The 23350-nt window shown below is 38.6% G+C and overlaps 1 protein-coding gene across 1 annotated transcript in view; it reads left to right on the forward strand.

Annotated features, from left to right (window-relative positions):
* The window catches only part of SVEP1 (sushi, von Willebrand factor type A, EGF and pentraxin domain containing 1), a 225919-nt gene that overhangs the window by 126407 nt on the left and 76162 nt on the right, over nt 1-23350 (forward strand). The window contains exons 22-30 of the mRNA XM_050761409.1: nt 1077-1190; nt 5098-5211; nt 6244-6445; nt 9337-9494; nt 10356-10557; nt 12684-12859; nt 19884-20008; nt 21016-21139; nt 21872-22042. Of these exons, the coding sequence (XP_050617366.1) occupies nt 1077-1190; nt 5098-5211; nt 6244-6445; nt 9337-9494; nt 10356-10557; nt 12684-12859; nt 19884-20008; nt 21016-21139; nt 21872-22042 (1386 nt within the window). The remainder of the gene's footprint in view (nt 1-1076; nt 1191-5097; nt 5212-6243; nt 6446-9336; nt 9495-10355; nt 10558-12683; nt 12860-19883; nt 20009-21015; nt 21140-21871; nt 22043-23350) is intronic.

Raw genomic sequence — 23350 nt, forward strand, 5'->3', positions numbered from 1 at the left:
GTGTCTTATGAATTTTTATAAAAATATTTACCTTGATGTTCCATAAGAAATAAAGGATCTTGTTTGGGAATTCTGTAAATTAGTGGTGGTTGAGAGAGGGCATAATATAGAACAGTGGTTCTCAAATAGTCATGTGCATCAGAATCATCTGGAAGGCTTGTTAAAAACACAGATTGCTGGACCCCAGCCCCAGAATTTCTGATTCAGTAGGTCTGGAGTACAGCCTGAGAATTTGTATTTTTATTGTGTTCCCAGGTAATGCTGATGCTAGTGAGGAGGCCCCTGAGAAATAAAATGGGTTTCCAGCACAGCTAGCCCCTAGAAAGCCCATGTGCTCCCTGTGGGAAGATGCAGCCACTCTGGGACACCTGGCATGTGAGCTGCGATCTGGCAGGCTTTAGCCCTACCTCCACCCCTCAGCCAGGTGACCTTGGTAGCAAGTACAGATTATATTGTAGCTTTCACTTTGAAATTAGCGTAATTCCTGGCTCCATTTTATGCTTCCAAGTGCCCCCAACCCACTTCCAATTTGGGATCTTTTGCTATCTTCTATGTATCTTTATAAGAGTATCTTGGCCCGGAACGATGGCTCACACCTGTTATCCCAGCATTTTGGGAGGCCGAGGTGGGTGGATCACGAGGTCAGGAGATCGAGACCATCCTGGCTAACACGGTGAAACCCCATCTCTACTAAAAATACAAAAACAAAATTAGCCGGGCACGGTGGCGGGCACCTGTAGTCCCAGCAACTCCAGAGGCTGAGGTGGAGAATGGCGTGAACCCGGGAGGCAGAGCTTGCAGTGAGCCGAGATCACGCCACTGCACTCCAGCCTGGATGATAGAGACTCCTTAAAAAAAAAAAAAAGTAAGAAAATCTTAAATTTGTTTGCTTAGAAAGAGGTAGTACATTCATTAAATACTTAATAGATGGTAGCACTTAATGAATATTGCCCTTTTCTTTACCGCTACCCACTTAAAAATTCTGATTATTGAGATAATTACCTTTAAATGATCATAGTTCTGTTTCAGTTAATCCCATCCTTGGATTGTCCCTCAGTATGTGGTTTACATTGTAGGCTTAAAGTGTGAAACAGACATCGATGAATGCAGTCCACTGCCTTGCCTCAACAATGGAGTTTGTAAAGACCTAGTTGGGGAATTCATCTGTGAGTGCCCATCAGGTTACACAGGTAAGGGGAAGGTTTCTTGTTTTTAACAATATGAAACTTTGAATCATTACGATATCATCACCGAGATAAATTTGGAATGTGTCAAAGATACATTTATAGGATATTATAAACATATTGAAGAAGCAAATTTTCTAATATTACTTATATGCATTGGGAAAGTGTTCTTGTCCTTATCCTGTTATGTAAGGAGAACAAGATATCAATATGGCAGTATGTAATTGCTTTATAAAACAGGCAGGCGTGTTCCCATCTTCGCCAGCTATGTGTGACTTTGGACAAGACATTTAACTTCACTGAACCTGTTTCTTCATTTTTATAAATAGAGGTGAGGAAATGACAGAAAATATGTAAAGCCTACTACAAATACAAGGTCCTCCCCAAGCTTTTTACTAATATTTTACTGAATTTATGAAGTGTATATGCTATCTTCTGTGGATTTTCATGTGTGTGTGTGAATATGTGTGTGTATAATTATTACTAACTGTGGACTTTAGGCACATGTATCCTTGAAATTATTATGGACTACTATGCCTCTCCTTTTTACTTAAATAAATACATATTTAAGTGTTATTTTTTAGCATTCAAAATCTTTTTATTTATGACTTAAATAATTTCAACTTTTATTAATTCAGAGAGTACAAGTGCAGTTTTGTTACACGGATATATTGCAAGATGCTGAGGTTTGGAGGACAGATAATTCCGTCACCCAGGTTGTGAGAATAGTACCTAATAGCTAGTTTTTCAGCCCACACCGCCTTTCTTCTCCCCTCTAATAGTACCTAGCATCTATTGTTCCTATTTTTATTCCATGCATACTCAATGTTTAGCTCCCACTTTAAGAGAGAACATGCAGTATTTGGCTTTCTGTTCCTGCTTTAATTCACTTAGAATAATGGCCTGCAGCTGCATCCGTGTTGCTGCAAAGGACATGATTTTGTGGGGTTTTTATGACTGCATAATATTCCATGATCTATAAGTACCACATTTTCTTTAATCCACCATTGATGGGCATGTAGGTGTATTCCATGTCTTTGCTATTGTAAATAGCACTGGGATGAACACACAAGTGCATGTGTCTTTTTGGTAGAATGATTTATTTTTCTCTGGATGTATACCCAGTAATGGGATTGCTGGGATTACTGGCCAACCATATGCAGAAGAATGAAGCTGGACCCCAACCTTTTACCGTATACAAAAATTAATTTGAGATGCATTAAAGATTTAAATGTAAAACTTTAAACTATAAAAATCCTATAAGAAAACCCAGGAAATACCCTTCTTGACATCGGCCTTGGCAAAGGATTTATGGCTGAGTTCCCAAAAGCAATTGCAACAAAAACAAAAATTAACAAGTCGGACCTAATTAAATTGAAGAGCTTCTGCACTGCAAAAGAAAGCATCAATGGAGTAAACAGACAACCTACAAAATGGGAGAAAATACTTGAAAACTATGCATCTGACAAAGGCCTAGTACTCAGAATCTATAAGGAGCTTAAACAAATCAACAAGCAAAACACAAATAACCTCATTAAATAGTGGGCAAAGGACACAAACAGACACTTCTCTAAGAAGACAATAGCAACCAACAAACACGAAAAAAACCTCATCATCACTAATCATCAGAAAAGTCCAATCAAAACGACAATGAGATACCATCTCACACCAGTCAGAATGGCTTTTTTTTTTTTAATTTTTGTATTTTTTGAGATGGAGTCTCACTCTGTCACCCAGGCTGGAGTGCAGTGGCATGAGCTCAGCTCACTACCACCTCTGTCTCCCAGGTTCAAACAATTCTCCTGTCTCAGCCTCCCAAGTAGCTGAGACTACAGGCGCATGCCACCATGCCCGGCTAATTTTTTGTATTTTTAGTAGAGACGGGGTTTCACCATATTGGTCAGGCTGGTCTCAAACTCCTGACCTCCGGTAATCCACCTGCCCCAGCCTCCCAAAGTGCTGGGATTACAGGCCTGAGTCACTGCCTTCGGCCAGAATGGCTGTTATTAAAGCGTCAAAAAATAACACATGCTGGCAAGGTTATAGAAAAACACAGCATGCTTATACACTTCTTTTAGGAATGTCAATTAGTTCAGCCACTGTGGAAAGCAGTTTGGAGATTTCTGTAAGTGTATATCTTAAATCAAGAGTCGCAGTTTTCAGCACCTTCTCACAAAAATAGTTTAGAAACAGTGATCTTATTCTCAATTCCCTTGTTAACCCACATTATAATTATTATAATACTGATGATATATTCTAATAAAATAGACTAGGATTTACTACTTTATAAATAGCAATGACCCCATAATATTATTATGGAGAGTACTGAGGTCAAATAAATCATCCAGCATTGTACCTAACTCATAAAATCATTATTATACTAAAAAGATATCTGAATATATATTTTAATACATGTGGGTATATAATTTTCTATATCTTAAAAAGTTTAGTGAAATCCTGATAACATTTCAAAGGAACCATAACTTTATGTGTATCTAAAAACAATTTCCATAGAGACATGAAAATGTTTAACATAATTTACAGTAGTAATCATTTGGAACAACTCACATATTTTCTGTATCTCAAATCCATGCAACACTGGTTGTCCCAGGCCTATGTTTAGGGGCCACATCACGTGTATCTTGAAACAAATTGCTCTCAGCTTATACTCTAAGAAGCCCACATGATGTGAGACCAACTGCAGACCAGCAAACTCATCACCCCTAACCAAGGGTGTGTATTCAACAGCTGGAACCACATCCAGATTGCTGGCCTGGTTCCCATTTTCTTTCTCATGCTCTTTCCTCTCCACTGTCTGCCTATGGTTGCATTTCCATAGACCGTATTAAAATTATGCACCTGTATCCTACATTTCTTTATTTAAAATTCCAAATCTCATGTTAGTGACACCTGGAGTTGAATCATAGTAAAAACTTGTGACCAGAATGGTAGACACATACTATGAGAAAAGTAGAACCAAGTTTCTAAATAAAATAAATATATATTTACTAGATGTGAAATGCATTATGTATATTATTTATTAGACATTACATTTATTGTGTGGATTTACTGTGAAAAAAAGTGTTCATTATGGTCCATATGAAAGTATAGATTTTATGTTAGATTTACTATTCTCATAAAAACAACTTTCATTGTGAAATTTCCTTTTAGCATATTTTAATGTCAAGGTACATAAATTATTAGATATGTGTTACATAATTCCATGAGGTATAAATTTAAGCATCCTGAACTCTTCAACCCAAGGAGTCTTTGTACGTATGTTCTTGAATGTGAAGATTTATGGTTCTAGGCTCTTTTCTGTGCCTGTCCTTGGCGATGTCACAGACCTCTTTGGATCTAATTCTAGATGTATAAAATAAAGGATATGAATTACATCAGTTGTTCTCAAATTACGTTCACACAAAACATGGGACAGCTGCACAGAAATTTGGCTGTGTTTCCCTAATTTGCAGAAGAAAATGAGTTATTTTCTTCATTCAATAGATTTCTCCCATAATTTTTGCCAACTTTGTAACTGTAATGCTGTAACTGTTACCACTTAACTCTAAAAGGAATAAACTCAAAAAGAGAACAACTTGCAAACAAATAAGGAGGATAATTTTAAAACAAAATCACACATCTTTTTAACTAAAAAAATATGGCCAGATATTCATAGTTATCATTTTCCATTGCATGCTGAATATGTTAGGATTCTTGCTAGAAAAAAATTGCAGTTCACAGAATAGAAGAAACATTTTATTTCAACGTTTGGCAAAGAGTTAAATTTATCACAAACATGTTAGCCATGACTTCCAATTTCCCTATTCCAATGCCTGAACAACTTGCTTGGAAACTATTGGTCTTAAAGTCCTTTCAAGTCTTCTGTAGTTCAAAGATTAATAATTCTTTGCAGGTCTGCGGTGTGAAGAAAATATAAATGAGTGTAGCTCCAGTCCTTGTTTAAATAAAGGAATCTGTGTTGATGGTGTGGCTGGCTATCGTTGCACATGTGTGAAAGGATATGTAGGTAAGATGTTTCCAGTGTTCCCAAGTTGTCTTAAAATCTTGTAAACCACCACAAATTGGTATATTTCTTAACATGATATATATTAATGTGAATTTTTGGATTTTATGACTGCATGGTGATTATGTAAGAAAAAGTCTTCATTTTTTGAGGAAATATATGCTGAGATGTTTGGGGTGAAAGGGCATGCAGGTCTGCAATTTACTCTCAAATGGTTCAGCAAAAAATAATTTGTGTATGTGGGGTGTGTGTGTGTTAAGGCAAACTTTCAAGAAGGAACTGGAGACATATCATGTAATATCATATTGCAGACAGATGCACAATAATATGGTTTAAAAGTGTATGCTTAATTGCTAAAGGGTAAATCCAAGGAAGAAAGTGGCCAGTAAAGGAAAATGGCAAGATCAAAGAAACAGGCAAGTTTTGAATGGAATTTACTAGCTTTATTTCTTAACATTATCTCAATTAGATGTCTATTACCAAACTTAATTTCAAAAAAAAATAAGATTTAAAAAAAGCAGATTATCAGCTGGGCATGGTGGTTCATGCCTGTAATCCCAGCATTTTGGGAGGCCGAGGCAGGTGGATTACTTGAGCTCAGGATTTCAAGACCATCTTGGCCAAAATGGTGAAACCCTGTCTCTACTAAAAAAATACAAAAATTAGCCAGGTGTGGTGATGGGTGCCTGTAGTCCCAGTTACTCAGGAGACTGAGGCAGGAAAATTGCTTGAACCCAGGAGGTGAAGTTTGCAGTGAGCCGAGATCGCGCCACTGTACTCCAGCCTGGGAGACAGAGCGAGACTCTGTCTCAAGAAAAAAAAAGAAAAAAAAAACCTCAGAGTCCATAAAAAAATGACTTGCAAAAGCCAGAGCCCATTACAGAATGGATCTCAAACCAGTTTGATGGGCCAGTGGCTCCACAGCCTCCATTCCAAGCCTCTAGAAGCAGCATCCTCCAGGGAGTCAACACTTTAATTACAGTGTTCCCAGGGAATTAATCATTTGGGCTGTTTCTCTTCCTTCTCCATCCTCAGGCCTGCATTGTGAAACAGAAGTCAATGAATGCCAGTCAAACCCATGCTTAAATAATGCAGTCTGTGAAGACCAGGTTGGGGGATTCTTGTGCAAATGCCCACCTGGATTTTTGGGTACCCGATGTGGAAAGAACGTGGATGAGTGTCTCAGTCGGCCATGCAAAAATGGAGCTACCTGTAAAGACGGTGCCAATAGCTTCAGGTAAAGGCTGATTCTTTTCACTTTTTTTTTATTTTTCTAAACTAGTCAGTGTTTCTGCAGCCTTTATGGAGTATTGCTTTGAGTCTCAAGTCAGCCATTTTCAAATGCTGGCCCAAGGATAGGCTACAGTTGAATATTCCCACTGCCATTTCTGCTTCACTAAGCCCGGAGTAGAGCCTACCACTTTAAAATAGGCAACCTGTTATGGCTTAAGTTTCCCGATGATTCTGATGCACAGCCATGTTTGGGAACTAATGTTCTATACTGGGGAAGTCATAAAAGATGAAATATAATTACTCAGAAGCAAACACAGTAGCACTAGACAAAGCCCATATTTTATTTATTTATTTATTTTTATATTTTTGAGACGAAGTTTTGCTCTTGTTGCCCAGGCTGGAGTGCAATGGTGGGATCTCGGCTCACTGTAACCTCCTTCTCCCGGGTTTAAGCGATTCTCCTGCCTCAACTTCCCGAGTAGTTGGGATTACAGGTGCCCGCCACCAGGCCTGGCTAACTTTTGTATTTTTAGCAGAAATGGGGTTTCACCGTGTTGGCCAGGCTGGTCTCGAACTCCTGACCTCAGGTGATCCACCCGTGCTTTAGCTGAAGTTTTTATACCAGATAAAATCAAAATGGAATCTACAGTCATATTGTGATAGTGCTCATCTATATTCTATGTCCACAATTTTGAAACTTTTTTAGTAATCTTTTGTTAAAAGAAATCTAACATGAATGTAAAAAAGTAAAATAATAAAAGCTAAGCTTTTGTGGCTGCAAATAGTAGTGTTTGAGGGGGAGAAAGACTATATCTCCCTGAGGCAGCTCTAAGTGTCAGTAGAATACAATTTGAAAATCTTCTGCTGTTGTCATTATCAATACTATCCTGTTCCATCCCCCACTCTTTGCAGGGGAGTACAGAGACAGCACATCTGTAGTACACAAGACAGATTTCTCTTGCTTGCAGAATTTTAGAAAACTGTATTGTCCTTAAGGTGCTGCTGGTTTTATAAGTTTACAAAAGTAAAAACAAAAAAAGAACAAAAGAGGTCTAGCCCAATTGCAACATTTCCCAATCCCCTTCCTTCTAGTTCAGCCCCCTTCCATTACCATCCTCCCACAATATCCTCACCTTCAATATGGAAATGAGGTCTTATCGTGTAGCACTGCTTTCTTATGGGTGTTTGACATTTTCTGGCATATACCTAACTGTAGGCAATGAGAAGTTTCCAGATGAACAACAAGAGTTCCAAACTCTTTCCTGGGTTTAAAACGATTGATGAATACCAAAGTTGTCTAAATCCTAACTAGAAGAAAGGTGAAGGTACACGCTCCCAATTCAGAAGGAATGTAGGTTGTTGACAAAGTGAATCTATTTCATAGATGAGGATATGATAGTGTTGTAATGACACCAAACACAGGAGGACAAAGGTGAGTGAAATTATAGTCAAAATAGATTTACCATCAAATGCAGAGACCCAGTAAAGATCTCCCAATTCCAACTGAGAGTTTTGCTTAAATCCGCCAACCACCAGTTATTCCTGCTAGTCACTGTTAGGTCAGTATCAAAGAGGTCTTCATACGAACATGCTAGTAATGATAACATTAACTCGCATTTATTGGACCAGTCCTTTTAAATTACAAACTATTTCAGTCACACGGAAAATTACAAATAATAATAAAAGTCATGTACTGATCACTGTGATTATCAAACCTTAGTATTTTGCCATATTTGATTCACATCTTTTGTTTTAAAGACATAAGTTCTAAAGGTAGGGCTGGATTCCCTTCAACACACACACGCATACACATGCGTGCACGTACACACACACATATTCACCTTCTTCCCCCAGCAGTAATCACTGTCCTGAAGTCTGAATATATCTTTCTTATTCGGGTTTTATATTTTGCTACATATATGACTTCCATAAACAGTATATAACTTACATATTACATAAGTGGCATCATAACATACATATTCTTTTTGCAATTTTTTTTTCCACTCAGCATATTTTCAAGTATTATCAAGGTGGTTACATTTGGCTCTGGTTTGTTCATTTCAATTGCTCCTTAGTATTCCATTACATGATGGACTTAATTACGCTATGATTCATTTTCTCAGTCTCCTCTCCATAGACATTTAGAATGATGCTGCTATGAACATTTGTTATATGGGTCCCTGTGCACCTTGTGGAATTATCTCCTAGAGCAGAAAACAAGAAATGGATTTATAGGGCTCTGGGAACACAAACTCTCAACTTCTCAGGACATTGCCAAATTGTAGTCCTACTCACTATATGGGACTTCCGATTTTATGACACTGCTGTCAACATTTGACATTACCAGATATACTTTCCATTCTGATGAGTTTAAAATGGTTTGTTGCATAGCACAGAAACTGTATAGCATCCTGATTAAGAAAAAGGATATAGGTTGATTCAAAATCCCACTCCACCACTTGGTAGCAATAGAACTTGGGCAAATTCTTTAGCCTCTCTGAGCCACAGTTTAGCTAATCTGTAAAATGGGAATAATACTAGTATTGCCTCATTGTTATGAAAATAGGCTTAACATATAAAAGCCTTTAGAACAGCATCTGAACTTTTCATATTTTTTCTGAGAACTCCTATGAGGAGAGAAACCACAATGTGTGAATTATATTTCACCTGGACCAGAACTACTTTCTACTTTATTTTTGCTACTACAACGTTTCTAATACATCTTATCTTATATAGGTTTAATCAGGTGAACTGGAAAAGGTAATCTACAGTTAAAGCATTTTGATGTTGAAAATATGTTCCAGCATTTTGATTTTCAAAGTCTTTTCAGATAACATTGTCATAAATGGGAGACTTCCTACAACTGTTCTAATTGTTACAACATTTTGTTTTCAGATGCCTATGTGCAGCCGGCTTCACAGGTTCACACTGTGAATTGAACATCAATGAATGTCAGTCTAACCCATGTAGAAATCAGGCCACCTGTGTGGATGAATTAAATTCATACAGTTGTAAATGTCAACCAGGATTTTCAGGCAACAGGTGTGAAACAGGTATATATCAACTCAGTGTTATTAATAACAATACTAAAAATAGTACTGTAATAACAATACCAATTTTGCCTGCACCAAGCACTGCCCACAGGCCAAAAACTATGCCAAACACTTTGTACTCATTTAATCTTCACAGCCATCCAACAAACTAGGTACTACTACTATTATCCTCAGTGGCACAGATGATAAAATTAAAGCTTAAAAACTAGGGAGGAAATAGAGAAAATTGAATTTAGTAGAGCTCTTCACGTTCTACTTATTTATAATAAAAAGGATACTTTGATAAGCCACTTGACTTCAGGGGTGAGAATCCATGAACATGTTTGAGAATCAGCAGATCAACTCTAAATACTTTCTCAGGAGACTGGAGTCTTTTAGCTGTAAGACTTGTTTTATTGAGTGGGCTATGAAGGTTTGGGGCAGAGCTGAATTGCTCATGAAATAGGGAAAAGCCAGAGTTCTAAATAGGGTAGCATGTTACCCTTGCAGATCCTCCTCCTTCTCTCCTGTGACATCAATTACTTCCTCTCTACTGAGTCATTCTCATTAGCATACAGACATGCTTTAGTATCTCCTGGCTTTAGTAGCATTTCAGGTCCACCTCTCCTTCCAACTACTTCCTGTTTCTCTGCTTCCTTTCACTATTGAATGCTTTTCCTATCTTGTATACTCACTGGTTATTTTATTTAAAAGAATGCACTATGTATTTTGTAAATAATATTTATTTAATTTTGAAACTGCTTCTTAGGTAAATAATCATATTCACTGAAATGAGCTTCTTTGACAATAGCACTGCTTCCTTTGACAATTGGAAATGTCTTCCAAGTGCCACCGTCTGCACACTTTTCTTATTCATTACAGAACAGTCTACAGGCTTTAACCTGGATTTTGAAGTTTCTGGCATTTATGGATACGTCATGCTAGATGGTGTCCTCCCATCTCTCCATGCTCTAACCTGTACCTTCTGGATGAAATCCTCTGATGACATGAACTATGGAACACCAATCTCTTATGCAGTTGATAATGGCAGCGACAATACTTTGCTCCTGACTGATTATAATGGGTAAGCGGAAGTGTCGGGAAGGCTGTGCTTAAGACCTTATCTTGGAGCCAAATTAGAACTGACATTGAGGATGGGAAATGGGAAAGTAGAGGGTCAGTTGTTCCCAGAAAACAGCCAGGGTATCAATAATCAAATGGAGCATCTGAACAAGTTCTGTAAGAAGGTAAAATTTTAGTGATAATACCTCAAACATGTATTGTGTTTTGCTGTTTACTAAGTATTTTCATATGTATTACTTCTTCTAATATTCACAATGACCTGAGGAACTGTGCCCATTTTACAGACAGTAGAATAAAGTTTCAGAAAGTCTAAATGACTTGCCCCAAATCTCACACCTTGGAAGTAGCAGGGCTAAGTCTCAAACTCTGACTCAAATACTGATGCTCTTTCTTTTATATAATAGGACCTCTAAAAGTTAAGGGATTTCAGTGACATCATTGACCCTTGGGAGACAAGTGTATTGCATACAAATCAGTATACAAACTCAGGGTGCATATTTTTTTAGAATCCATTAATTCCAACTTCAGGGCCCCATCCCCCTGGGTTGTCAGGAGAGCCAACCTTAGTTGTACACAGAGTCTTGCCAAAGAGCCACAGACTTAAGCAGAACTTCCATCACTGGTCAACTGTCCACATTATTTATCACTGAGCTGTCCACTGACCCAGGCTTTATGGTCCCTTTAAAACCACTGCTTTTTAAACATATGAAATCCTTGGCAAAACTTCAGGTTCATAACTTCAATGTGGTTAGATTCTGCGGTGCACCACATGGTCTTTTCCTCTCAGATCCGCCGAAATTCTACTTATGAGCAGGTTGTTGGTGTTCAAAACCCACTGAGCTTTTTTTTCTATCCCCAATCCAGGGGAATCTCACTATTCTAGTAGAAATCTCCCATCCTCAAATACTATTCTTCTTAATTTACTAGATCTGTTAAAAAACAAAAATCCAAGAAGTTTGCAAAAACCCTCCTTTGAAACAAAATATATATAAAGAGAGAACCTGTTGCCTCCTTGAATAAGGAGAGAAACTGGAAAAATGCAGAAAGGAAACCATTAATATCGCAAAAAATATTTTTTCATAAACATCTGTAAACAAGATCTGATAAGATGCTGGGAGAAGTAGTCAATGAATTTTTATCTTCATCATCAACTTTCTCTAATCGTTTCTTTTTCTCCATTTGATTTTGAAGATTTTTCACTTTAAACTGCTTATTAGCTTTGTTATTTCCCTGAATGACACAGTTGTTGGAAACATCTTCTGGCTGGCCATCCTTGTTGTTTCAAATATTCTTTTCTTTGGATCGGCATACTACTTTGTCTGACATATGACTGCATGAGCAACTGTCTTAGTCCATTCAGGCTGCTACAATAAATAGCATAGACTTGGTAGCTTGTAAAGAACAGAAATGTATTTCTCACAGTTCTGGAGGCTTCAAGATCAAGGTGCCAGCATAGTTAGTGTCTGGGGAGGCCCTACTTTCCTGTCCACAGATGGCACCTTCTTACTATGTTTTCACATGGTGAAGGTGCAAGTGGTCTCGTCAGAGCCTTCATGACCTAATCACTTCCCAAAGACTCCACCTCCTAATCACATTGGTGATTACATTTCAATACATAAATTTTGAGAGCACACAAGACAGCATACAAATATTCATACCATAGCAGCAACCATCAAACAGACTTATTGTTTGTTTGATGAAGCATCTACGAAACATCTGAAATTTGTTCTTGGTCTTAAGAAACTTACATTCTGGAAGAAGGATGTCAGTCTGGCATTTTACACAATTCTCACCCTTTCCATTCTTGATTCATTCTCTCCAAAACAGCCAGTTGGTAAACTGTCTCAAATTGGAGCAACTTCTCCTGGCTCATCCTAAGACTTTTTCCTACCCCTCAGTGTTTAAGAACACAAACCAATTTTCAGTGAGCTGCAATCAAGTATAATTAGTAAATCAAATCTGCTTTTACAAAATGTGACCAAGTGGAGAAAAAAAAAGAGTAATGGGTTTACACAAAGTACTTTACGCACAAAGAAAAGGAAAAGAGGAAAAATAGTAACATGCCCCACAGTAAGGATTGCAACATATGGCTAATGACTACATTCCCTGGAATCTTTCTCTCCACAGCTGGGTTCTTTATGTGAATGGCAAGGAAAAGATAACAAATTGTCCCTCAGTGAATGATGGCAGATGGCATCATATTGCAATCACTTGGACAAGTGCCAATGGCGTCTGGAAAGTCTACATCGATGGGAAATTATCTGACGGTGGTGCTGGCCTCTCTGTTGGTTTGCCCATACCTGGTATGTTTTAACAAAATGAGTATAATTCTGTTGAACTGTAGAGGTGATGCTCCTTAAATGGACATCAGGTTTGCTAGCATTTTTGTCCTTGGTTTCAAACAAAGATTAACGGCTCTCTCTCTCTCTCTCATTTCCTACTCCCTGATTATCCTAACTGGGTTATTAGAAGCTTTTTTCCTAGGTAAGCTGTTTGCCTCTCTGTGTGAGAAATGCCTTTGAAGATCTACATTAAGACTACCAAGAAGCATGCTGAACTAACAGCTGGTTGCTAAACTGTCTTCCAAGGAGATTAATTACTGGTATTTTTGTTTAAGGATTGTTTTGTTTTGTTTTGTTTTGTTTTGTAATCAGTATATAAGCAAGACCACGGCTATCCATCTTTTATGGCCCTTTTCAAATAGATCTTGACCTGTCTTCTAAAAAATACTTTTTAATAAATATCCCAGGAGTTTTAGTTTGAAGAATTGCAAACTAAATTTCATTAGGTGACCCAGGTTCTCAGCATTGTACATGGCAATAAGCTTGTTCCATCTGGATACATCTATAGAAATATATGCATATGACATTACTTTTTACTTTGCTCATTTGTTTCAGGTATACAAAATGGTGCCTAGATAAAAGAAAATTAAATAGACAAAAATGAATTAAAGTATTAGAAACTAATATATTCTAGAAGTAAGTTATATGAAACTAGGATAAGTATACTAATAAATATAGCACAAAAATACTAAACTTCATAAAAATGTGATGAGATGCCTTTGCAAAGCCTCAAATACAATACTTATTTTATTTATTAGAAATTATTGGCCAGGTGCAGTAGCTCAGGCCTGTAATCCCAGCATTTTGGGAGGCTGAGGCAAGTGGATCACGAGGTCAGGAGTTTGAGACCACCCTGGCCAATATGGTGAAACCCTATCTCTGCTAAAAACACGCAAAAAAAATAAATTATCCAGGTGTGGTGACAGGTGCCTGTAATCCCAGCTACTTGGGAGGCTGAGGCAGGAGAATTGCTTGAAAACCCAGGAGGTAAAGGTTGCAGTGAGCCAAGATCACACCACTGCACTCCAGCCTGGGCAACAGAGAGAGACTCTGTCTCAAAAAAAAAAAAAAAAATTGTCCACACATTGTTTCACTTTTAATACTATGAAGATCCATGTGGATCAAACCAAAATTGATCTACTTGTGAATTTAAAGAATCCGTCCTAAGCACTCACTAGGAAGGCCAGGCACCTATGCAAGGCACCAGAAACCCAATGGTGAGCAAAAGTCATGTGCTCCCTGCTCTCCAGAAGCTTTTATTGTGGCCAGGGAGTGAGGTGTTCATCACATAATCACACTAAATGATGTGTAATTTCACACTGAGGCAAGCACTATGGAGGAAAGGAACATCATTCTATGAAAGCCTGTAACCAGTGAGCTGATGTAGAATGGGGAGTCCATGGAGGCTTGTGGAGATGTCCCTAACTCTCAAGGATGATCAGGCACTCATTAGCGAAGGGGACTGGGCCTTGTTGAAAGAGCTAGAAAAAGATTGATATATCTGAAATGCAGGCTGAAATAGGGAAGGCAAGGCAATCAGGTAGAGAGGGCAGACATAGCCAAATTACATAAAGCCATGTAGTGTGGGTTAAGGATTGAGGTTTTCACCCTAAAATCAATAGGGAGTCACTGATGGATTTTAAGATGGCAGGGGGAGATGGCAGGAAGGGCAGCTTAAGTGGTTCTGGGCATGAGCAGAAAGAAGTAATAGGGTGTATATGAAAATTCCTAAACAATAAAGAGGTCTCTAATCAGAGGACAAAAGGACTCCCAAGTGCAGGGACAGCACTGAAAGTTAATATCCGAGTTAATATCTAAGAAGCATTTATTATGCTTCTCCTGGGAGAAAAACTTGGGACAAATGAAAAATAAGAGTGAAAGCCCACTCTTCCTTAAACCCCAGAATAACTGAAGAGATGAATGAAACATACAGACAGATCCTTGGATGTGTATCCACACACTGAGCATTTGCCAAGTGCCAATCCAGCCAGTAAGGCACCATCTGAGTGTTGAGGTTCCAGAAATGGAAGACCCAAAGGACAGAGCTGTAGAGTCAAGGACACATGCATTTTGCTATGAGGAGAAGGCAGAGAAGGAGGCTTAGGACATTTAATGAATTTAGGGAGCAAGGGTGATTTATAAAGAAATGGATTGGGGAGATTAATTTGGAGGGGAAGGAAAGAGAAACAGAGACAAATTAGAAACTTTAGACAGGTTGTTGTAAGATGAGAGTATTGGGAGATTAATATAGAGGTTGCTTTTGAAAATCATGTAATTATTTTATAATACTAGGGCAATATCTAATAAGATGATTTTGATGAAATCACTCTGGATAAATTTAAAACGTGGTCTATCATCCTTTGCCTCTTTGTAAAATATACTTGAACAGGAAGCCAGTGCCAAAACCAAAACTTCCTTGTAATACCATTTATGCCTAATTACCCAAATATTTTTACAAAATTTACTCAATGTTTTTGTCACAATGATCATGTGAATTTAATAGAGTAGTTATGCTACTATTTTAGAAATGAAGAAACAGAGAATTCCAGAAGAATTAAAACGAGTCTCTCAAATTGCATTCCTAGAGCCTAACTCTTTTAATTTATGGCTGTGCCCTCTTCATGTCCCCTTCTGCCTTTTCCACTTAGATTAGCCTATTGATACATGTCCACACATGGAGTAGGTGTGGGACCATTAGGAACTATAGCACTCACAATGGTAGAGGGAACCTCTGGGGATGTGGATGGACACCCTTAGTATCTACCATACACATCGCACTATAGAATTCTTTCTTGCAGTCTACCCACTCCTTTGCCTAGAAACTCTCCATATCTTCCTTCTGAATGAGATTAACTCTAAATCCTCAAGATCCATATCTGAAAGATTTCCCTGAGCCCAGCCCATTCTTATTGAGCTTTTTCTTTCAGTTCTTCTCTCACTCTGCATGCCTCCACTGCTGCATTAACCACACTATATTGGAAAGTATTTATGTATGAATTTTCCCTTAGAATTATCTCTTAGAAGAAGAAATCCTTTTTCATCAGTGTAAGTCCAGTGCCTGGTATTGTAGACAGCACATTATTGGTAGCTTCATAAACATCTGCTGAATTTACCAGCCTGTGTCTTGAAGGATGTGTCAGAAGAACAGGGAAAGGCAGCTCAGACAGAAGGAGCTCTGCATACAGAGGGCACGGAGCCATGAATGGGTTTTGTGTGAGGAGGAATGGTTGACTGATCCCCAAAGCAGTAGCACAGTGTATATAGAGGAGAAGAAAAGGAAGACGTGATAGAGAAAGAAGCTAAAACATAACATAGTGTTGGGCTGTAATGAGCCTGTTTATGTCCCCCAAGAAATGCACACTTTCTCCTTCAGTTGAATTAAAAGACGTTAAGGTATTTCAAAAGGAAATGGCATTATCAAGTGAGGTGGGGCAGTGGTTTTTTTGTGTTGGTTTAATTTAGTGTGTTCTTGTTTTCAACTATCTCTTCTCTAAGTGGCGCGATTACAGGTGATTTTTATTTTCTTCTTTATTTTATGATATTTTCATAATGAATGTATATTTCTTTTCTGGTTAAAAAAACATTTTTATCTTTAAAATATCAACAATGATGGAAGAATAAAACGTAGATTGAAGGAACAGCAAAATAAAACCAAGAAACTCTTACAGTAACCACCTAAGGAAATAGTTTACTGACCAGAGGCATAAGGATGGCCAGGATGATTGAGAATCCATAAACATTGCAGAGTTCCAATTGACACCCTTCATGGCTGTCTTAGTCCACTTAGGTTACCATAAAAAAAAAAAAACATACACAAAGTGGCTTAAATAACTGAAATTGGCCAAGTGCAGTGGCTCACACCTGTAATCCCAGCACGTTGGGAGTCCAAGACAAGTGGATCACCTGAGGTCAGGAGTTTGAGACCAGCTTGGCCAACATGGTGAAACCCCATCTCTACTAAAAATAAAAAAATAAAAAATTAGCCGGGCCTGGTGGCGGGCCCCCAGCTACTTGGGAGGCTGAGGCAAGAGCATTGCTTGAACCCAGGAGGCAGAGGTTGCAGTGAGGTGAGATCGTGCCACTGCACTCCAGCCTGGGCAACAAGAGTGAAACTCTACCTCAAAAATAAAAAAATAAAAATAACTGAAATTAATGTTCTTGTAGTCCTGCAGGCTAGAAGTCTGAGATCAGGGTACCAGTATGGTTCGTTCCTGGTGAGAGCCCCCTTCCTGGCTTGTAGACAGCCACCTTCTCACTGTATCCTCATATGGCAGGGGGAGAGAGAGCAAACTTTCTGGTGTCTCTTCTTATATAGGCCCTAGTCCCATCATGTGGGCCCTAGCCTCATGAACTCATCTAAATCCAATCACCTCCCAAAGGCTCCATCTCTAAATACCACCATGGTGGGAGTTAGGGCTTCAACATATGAATTTGGTGGGGACACAGTTCAGTGCATAACAGTGAATGACTGGCTTCAGTTTGACCAAGTTTATTGAAGAGTCTGTTGGCTAAGGTAAGAATTCTAAGAAAAGGAGTTGGTGATGGGGGAAAAGATTATGTATATGGTTTTAGACATATTGAGTTTGAGGTCTGTTGAATTTCTAGTCACAAAAATACATACAGCTAAAGATATAGGTCTGATACTGCTTTATATCAAATTGGCAAAGTTGTTTTTAGTGCCACCATAAAATTGGCTAGGATTCAGCATAGCAAACCTGTGTATAGAGCACCAGCAAGTATGTAAGTTGATACAATTTTTCTGGGAAGCGATTTAGAAACTTGCATCAAAAGCCTCAGAGAAATTCTTTGCCTGCAACCATCAGTTTACTAGAAATAAATCTATGGAAATCATCAATAATTTGAACATATATATAAGTATGTATAAATAAACATGTTTATCTCAGTGTTATTTTTTAATATTAAACTTAGAAACAAGGCCAACATCCAGTAATAAGGGGCTGTTTAATTAAGCAAATTATGTTTTGTTGTCCATTCATGTGTTGTTAAAACAGCATAGCTAGGCCAGGCGTGGTAGCTCACATCTGTAATCCCAGTACTTTGGGAGACTGAGGTGGCTGGATCACTTGAGACCAGGAGTTGGAGACCAGCCTGATCAACATGGGTGGTGAGGGTGGGTGAAATCCCATCTCTGCTAAAAATACAAAAAATTAGCCAGATGTGGTGGTGCATACCTGTAATCCCAGCTATCCGGGAGGCTGAGCTATGAGAATCACCTGAATCTGGGAGGTAGAGGTTGTGTTGAGCTGAGATTGCACCACTGCACTCTAGCCTGGGTAAGGGAGTAAGACTCTGTCTCAAAAAAAAAAAAAAAAAAAAAGGATAGCTACTAAAACTCATGAAATGGGAACATGTTCAAGATGGTCTCACAACACCTTGAACAATATTCAAACATTCTGTATAGTATGATACCGAGTTATGTGTTTTAAAATACCTCACACATACATATACATATACTAGAACAAAATTAAAAACCTGGAAAGAAATACAAAAAACTATTAAATATTTCTAGGTAAGAAGAGTTCTTTATAATTTAAAAATTTTCTTCTGTACATGTATTAACTTTAAAATTATTAATACAATTTAAAAACATGTAGATTGGGAAATCATGAAGGAGGGATCAATGGACAGATTAACCAACAAGTGAGATCAAATTGAAACAGTAGTTGACTTTGGGGACTTGAGGGAAGGGTAAGAAGTGGGTGAGGGATAAAAGACTACACGTTGGGTACAGTTTATACAGCTCGGGTGATGGATGCATCAAAATCTCAGAAATCACCAGTAAAGAAGTGATCTGTGTAACCCAAAACCACCTGTTCCCCAAAAACTACTGAAATAAAGAGTAGTTGAAGGAAGAAAGTCACGGGGTAGAATCTTGGGATCACTTCTAAGAGGCAGGCAGAGAAGGGAGACTGAGAATGAGCAGAAAAGTTCAAAGAAAACCAGGAGAGGATGCTCTGACAGAAATCAAGCATAGTGTAATCAAGTCTGGCTCCCGGCAGGAAACAGGTAGTCACTAAAGTGAGTTTAATGAAGGACTGTTTTCAAAGGTGTGAACGTGGTGAAGAAGACCAAAATATGACAGTAAAACACATGACTAGCAACAACAGGTGGTTGTAAGGGGATGGGCCTGAAGTAACAAGGGTTAGGCATTGTTGCCAGAACTTAGGAACCTGCAGCGCTGGAGAGAATCCCCTAATCTCTTCAGAAATAGAAGGAAAAGCCACTCCTACTTGGTTGCCTGGCAGGAGAGGATACCGGAGATTCAACTTCTCTCTCATCTGATTTTCTTATCTCATGCTGGCTCTTCATTGGCCAGAAACAAAGAGAAGCCAGGAGACAAGGAAGCCGGGTGATGCAGCTCACGGGACAACCTTTGGGACACAAAGCTGAGTGGAGAAGGGTGGAGGGTAGGTCTGGCAGTGCAGACACAGGCTGTCCGGCGCACCCAGAAAGGCAAGTTGAATAGGATGAAATGCTTAGCCAAAACAGATGATACAGAGAAGTCACAGAGATGAATACTGAAATTTCTATTGAATTTGGCAATTAGGAGACCCCTGGCAACTTTAGAAAGTTCCCTGGATTTGGTGATAGAAATTATATCTTTGTAGCTTAAGGAATAAGAAAAATAGCAGTCACTTCCATGGAGGGTGATTTTCTACAAGAAAGTAAGCAAAATAATACTTAATTTGTCAACATAAAATATTATATGCATATATATGTATTGAATATAGTTTTTGTAGTTACAGGTTTATAAATCAACATTCTAAATCCTGTCTATTTTTAAGTTGCTATATAAAACATTGAATTTGTTCTTATTGATAAAACCTGCAGTAAATTTATAGAATTTTGCTTTTCAGTAATTTTCTTTCATTTATTTGTATCAGTCATGCTTTCATTAAATTTAGATTTAGGAATAACAGACCATCAGGCCAGTTTTCCTCCTTTTCTTTCTCTTTCTCTCTAGGTGGTGGTGCATTAGTTCTGGGGCAAGAGCAAGACAAAAAAGGAGAGGGATTCAGCCCAGCTGAGTCTTTTGTGGGCTCCATAAGCCAGCTCAACCTCTGGGACTATGTCCTGTCTCCACAGCAGGTCAATTCCATTTTCAGTGTATGACAGTAATGAGATGCAAAGGTACAAACCTAGTAAAAATGTGAACAGCCTAATGATGACATAACTTATTGTAAGCTCTTGGTTATCAGAATTTATCACCAGTATCATTTGATGCTGTGGTTATAGAAGAAGTTAGGCAGAAGTTACAGTAATTTGCAGTGAATACCCTTTTTAGTTTCTTGGTGATATTCTTAAATTTTATTGGAATTATTTTAGATTTTGCAAAATAATGTTTTCCAATAAAATTTAAGAATATCACCAAAGAGAGCAGGAGAAATCATAAAGAATAATGCTTCAAATCTCTCCGACTAAAGATGCAGAACTTTAAGGCTGGCACAAGATCATCCATAGAGAGCAACATACGACCTAGTAGCTAAAACCAGCCTAGAGTCAAACAGCTGGGGTTCAAATCCCAGTCTTACACCAAACTCACTGTGATGATTTTGAACATGTTATTCCATCTCACTAAGTTTCATTTCTCTTATCTATAAAAGATAGATAAATAGAACTACATAGCAGAGTTTTGACAAGATTGAACAAAATACTACGTATGCATTTGTGGTATTATTTGATCCATAGTAAAGGCTTGATAAATGTTCGCTCTTATTACTACAGAGGCTGAACTTCTTTAAGCCTCAGCTTCCTCACTTCTATGTCAGAGGTCAAAGACATAGAATGAAGAAGGGGAGAGCCTCTACAACCCCTTAACAAACCACATGGCTTTACACAGGGAATTCTAGGTGTAGGATTTCAAAATTTCAGGCAACTATGAGTCTAGTGGGAGAAGTAGCTGGGAGAGGGAATGATAGAGCTGGGGGGGAGGGAAATGGAAGAGAATTTCCTGCTGCCCCTGAAATCATACCTGCTTCCCTCCACCCCCACCTCTAAAAAATCTGTGAATGTTTTCAATAGGACTAAAATAACATATAATAACGTAATCTTAATGGAACAAGTAAGGCTTATGTAAAGTGTTATTAAACTTTCAGGTGAAGTCACTGGCTACCTCCTGCCCAGAGGAACTCAGTAGAGGAAACGTGTTAGCATGGCCCGATTTCTTGTCGGGAATTATGGGGAAAGTGAAGATCGATTCAAAGAGCATATTTTGTTCTGGTGAGAATTTCCTTCTTCCCTAGACTCCACTATCTCTTGACCACCCTGGGACTGTCTAGCAAAAGGAGACAATTCAGAATTCTCTATCAGTCAAATTGTATGTGCCTGTCAATCTACTTTTTGTAACCAGTAATTCATACTTACCCTATTTTCATCCAAAGGATTTGTTTTCTTTAATGCTAAAATATATTCTGTATAAGAAGATATAATTAGGGAGGAAATTTGGATGAAAGTAAAATAAAATCAGGAAAATGAGATTAGAGAAGAGATTAGGTTATTTTTTTCAGTGCGCACCAACATACTATGCACCTGTTTGAGATGGGGTACTCTCTTGGTTCCATAATTTGTAGAAGGTATCTAGGAACAGGTAGCACAGGGCAAAAAGCAATGGATGCTGCAATCCACACACTAAAACTGAATTATCAAAACTGTATCATGAAATTAAATGTATTTAAAAGAGTTTCTTAGACTGTCCTAGAATTTATGGCTTTTGATAACTTACAAGAACATTTCATTAACATTCCTAACATATTTTAAAAGAGGGAGAGTTGTTGATTCAAATGTTTTTTTAAAGTAATTTTGCTTGCCAGTGATCTGGTTATATGTTAACTTGTTTTCACATCAGTAAGGTGGCTCTCAAACGCTGATACGGAATACAGTTTGAAATCATTGACTTGGTGATGCTGCCACTATGTTGCTGACAAGCTCTGCACCTGTGTTCTTTGCCCTCAGATTGCCCACGCTTAGGAGGGTCAGTGCCTCATCTGAGAACTGCATCAGAAGATTTAAAGCCAGGTTCCAAAATCAGTCTGTTCTGTGATCCAGGCTTCCAGCTGGTCGGGAACCCTGTGCAGTACTGTCTGAATCAAGGACAGTGGACACAACCACTTCCTCACTGTGAACGTGAGCTGCCTTTCTTCAGGCCATTTCGGTGACTTTTGAAAAATATTGAAAACATAAGAACTCTTTTCAGGAATGCTAGACAAAGGGTGAATACTTCACAGTAGCAAATATACCAAATATTCATTGAACCTTTTCTTTGTTTAATGAACTGTGCTGGGCGTCGTGAAGGAGATGGGTGATTAGGATCCAAAGGGACCATTTGTGGATGCATCCAAGGTGATACAAGGAACTGAAAGTGATGGAAAGACACACGCTATAGGTGGAGGCCCAGAGATAGATGGGTCATTGCTGGAGGGGAAAACAGGGAGAGACGTCTTCAGTCGAGTGCATTCATTCATTCATTTATTCAGCAACTTTTAAAGTACCTATTATGTGCTAGGCACTGATCTAGGTCCTCGAGATGCAGCAGTTGGGGGGAAAAAGCCCCTATTCTTATGTAGTTTAGATTCTAATAGTTTAGGATTCTAACAGGAAAATAAATAAGTAAATATAATATGTATTTATAGTAAATAATAAAGGTAAGGGCTAGAAGTAAGAGCTGTGAAGAAAGACAAAAGAGGCCAGGAAAATACAGTGTGGCCAGGCATGGTGGCTCACACCTGTAATCCCAGCACTTTGGGAGGCCGAGGCGGGTGGATCGCTTGAGCCCAGGAGTTCAAGACCAGCCTGGGCACATGACGAAACCCTATCTCCACAAAAGATACAAAAATTAGCCAGGCATTGTGATGTGTGCTGATAATTCCAGCGACTCAGTAGGCTGAAATGGGAGGGTCACCAAGCCCAGGAGGCAGAGGTTGCAGTGAATCGAGATTGCACCACCGCTCTCCAGTGTAGGTGACAGAGCTTGACCCTGTCTTAAAAAAAAGTAATACAAAAATGAGGGTTGGGTGGAAGCTAGACTGCTATTTTAGATAAGCACCTGTTATCACCTGATATATTCACCTGTTTTGTTTCTTTGCTTGTTTGTTTTGCCTATCTACCCCACTAGATAAAAAGCTCCATAAGGCAGGGATTTTGTTTGTTTGGCTCACTGTTGTAACTACAGCACCTAGAACAGTGTCTATGTGTTAGGTCATTTTGCATTGCTATAAAGAAACACCTAAGACTAGGTAATATATAAAGGAAGGAGATTTAATTGGCTCACAGTCCTGTTGGCTGTACAGGAAGCATGGTACTGGCATCTGCTCAGCTTCTGGGGAGGCCTCACGGAGCTTTTCCTCATGGCAGAAGGCATCAAGAGTAGGCACATCACATGACAGGAGCAGGAGCAGGAGCAAGAGAGACAGTGGAGGAAGAGTTGCCACACAC

Source organism: Macaca thibetana, chromosome 15 (genome assembly GCF_024542745.1).
Source record: "Macaca thibetana thibetana isolate TM-01 chromosome 15, ASM2454274v1, whole genome shotgun sequence".
Lineage (NCBI taxonomy): Eukaryota > Metazoa > Chordata > Mammalia > Primates > Cercopithecidae > Macaca > Macaca thibetana.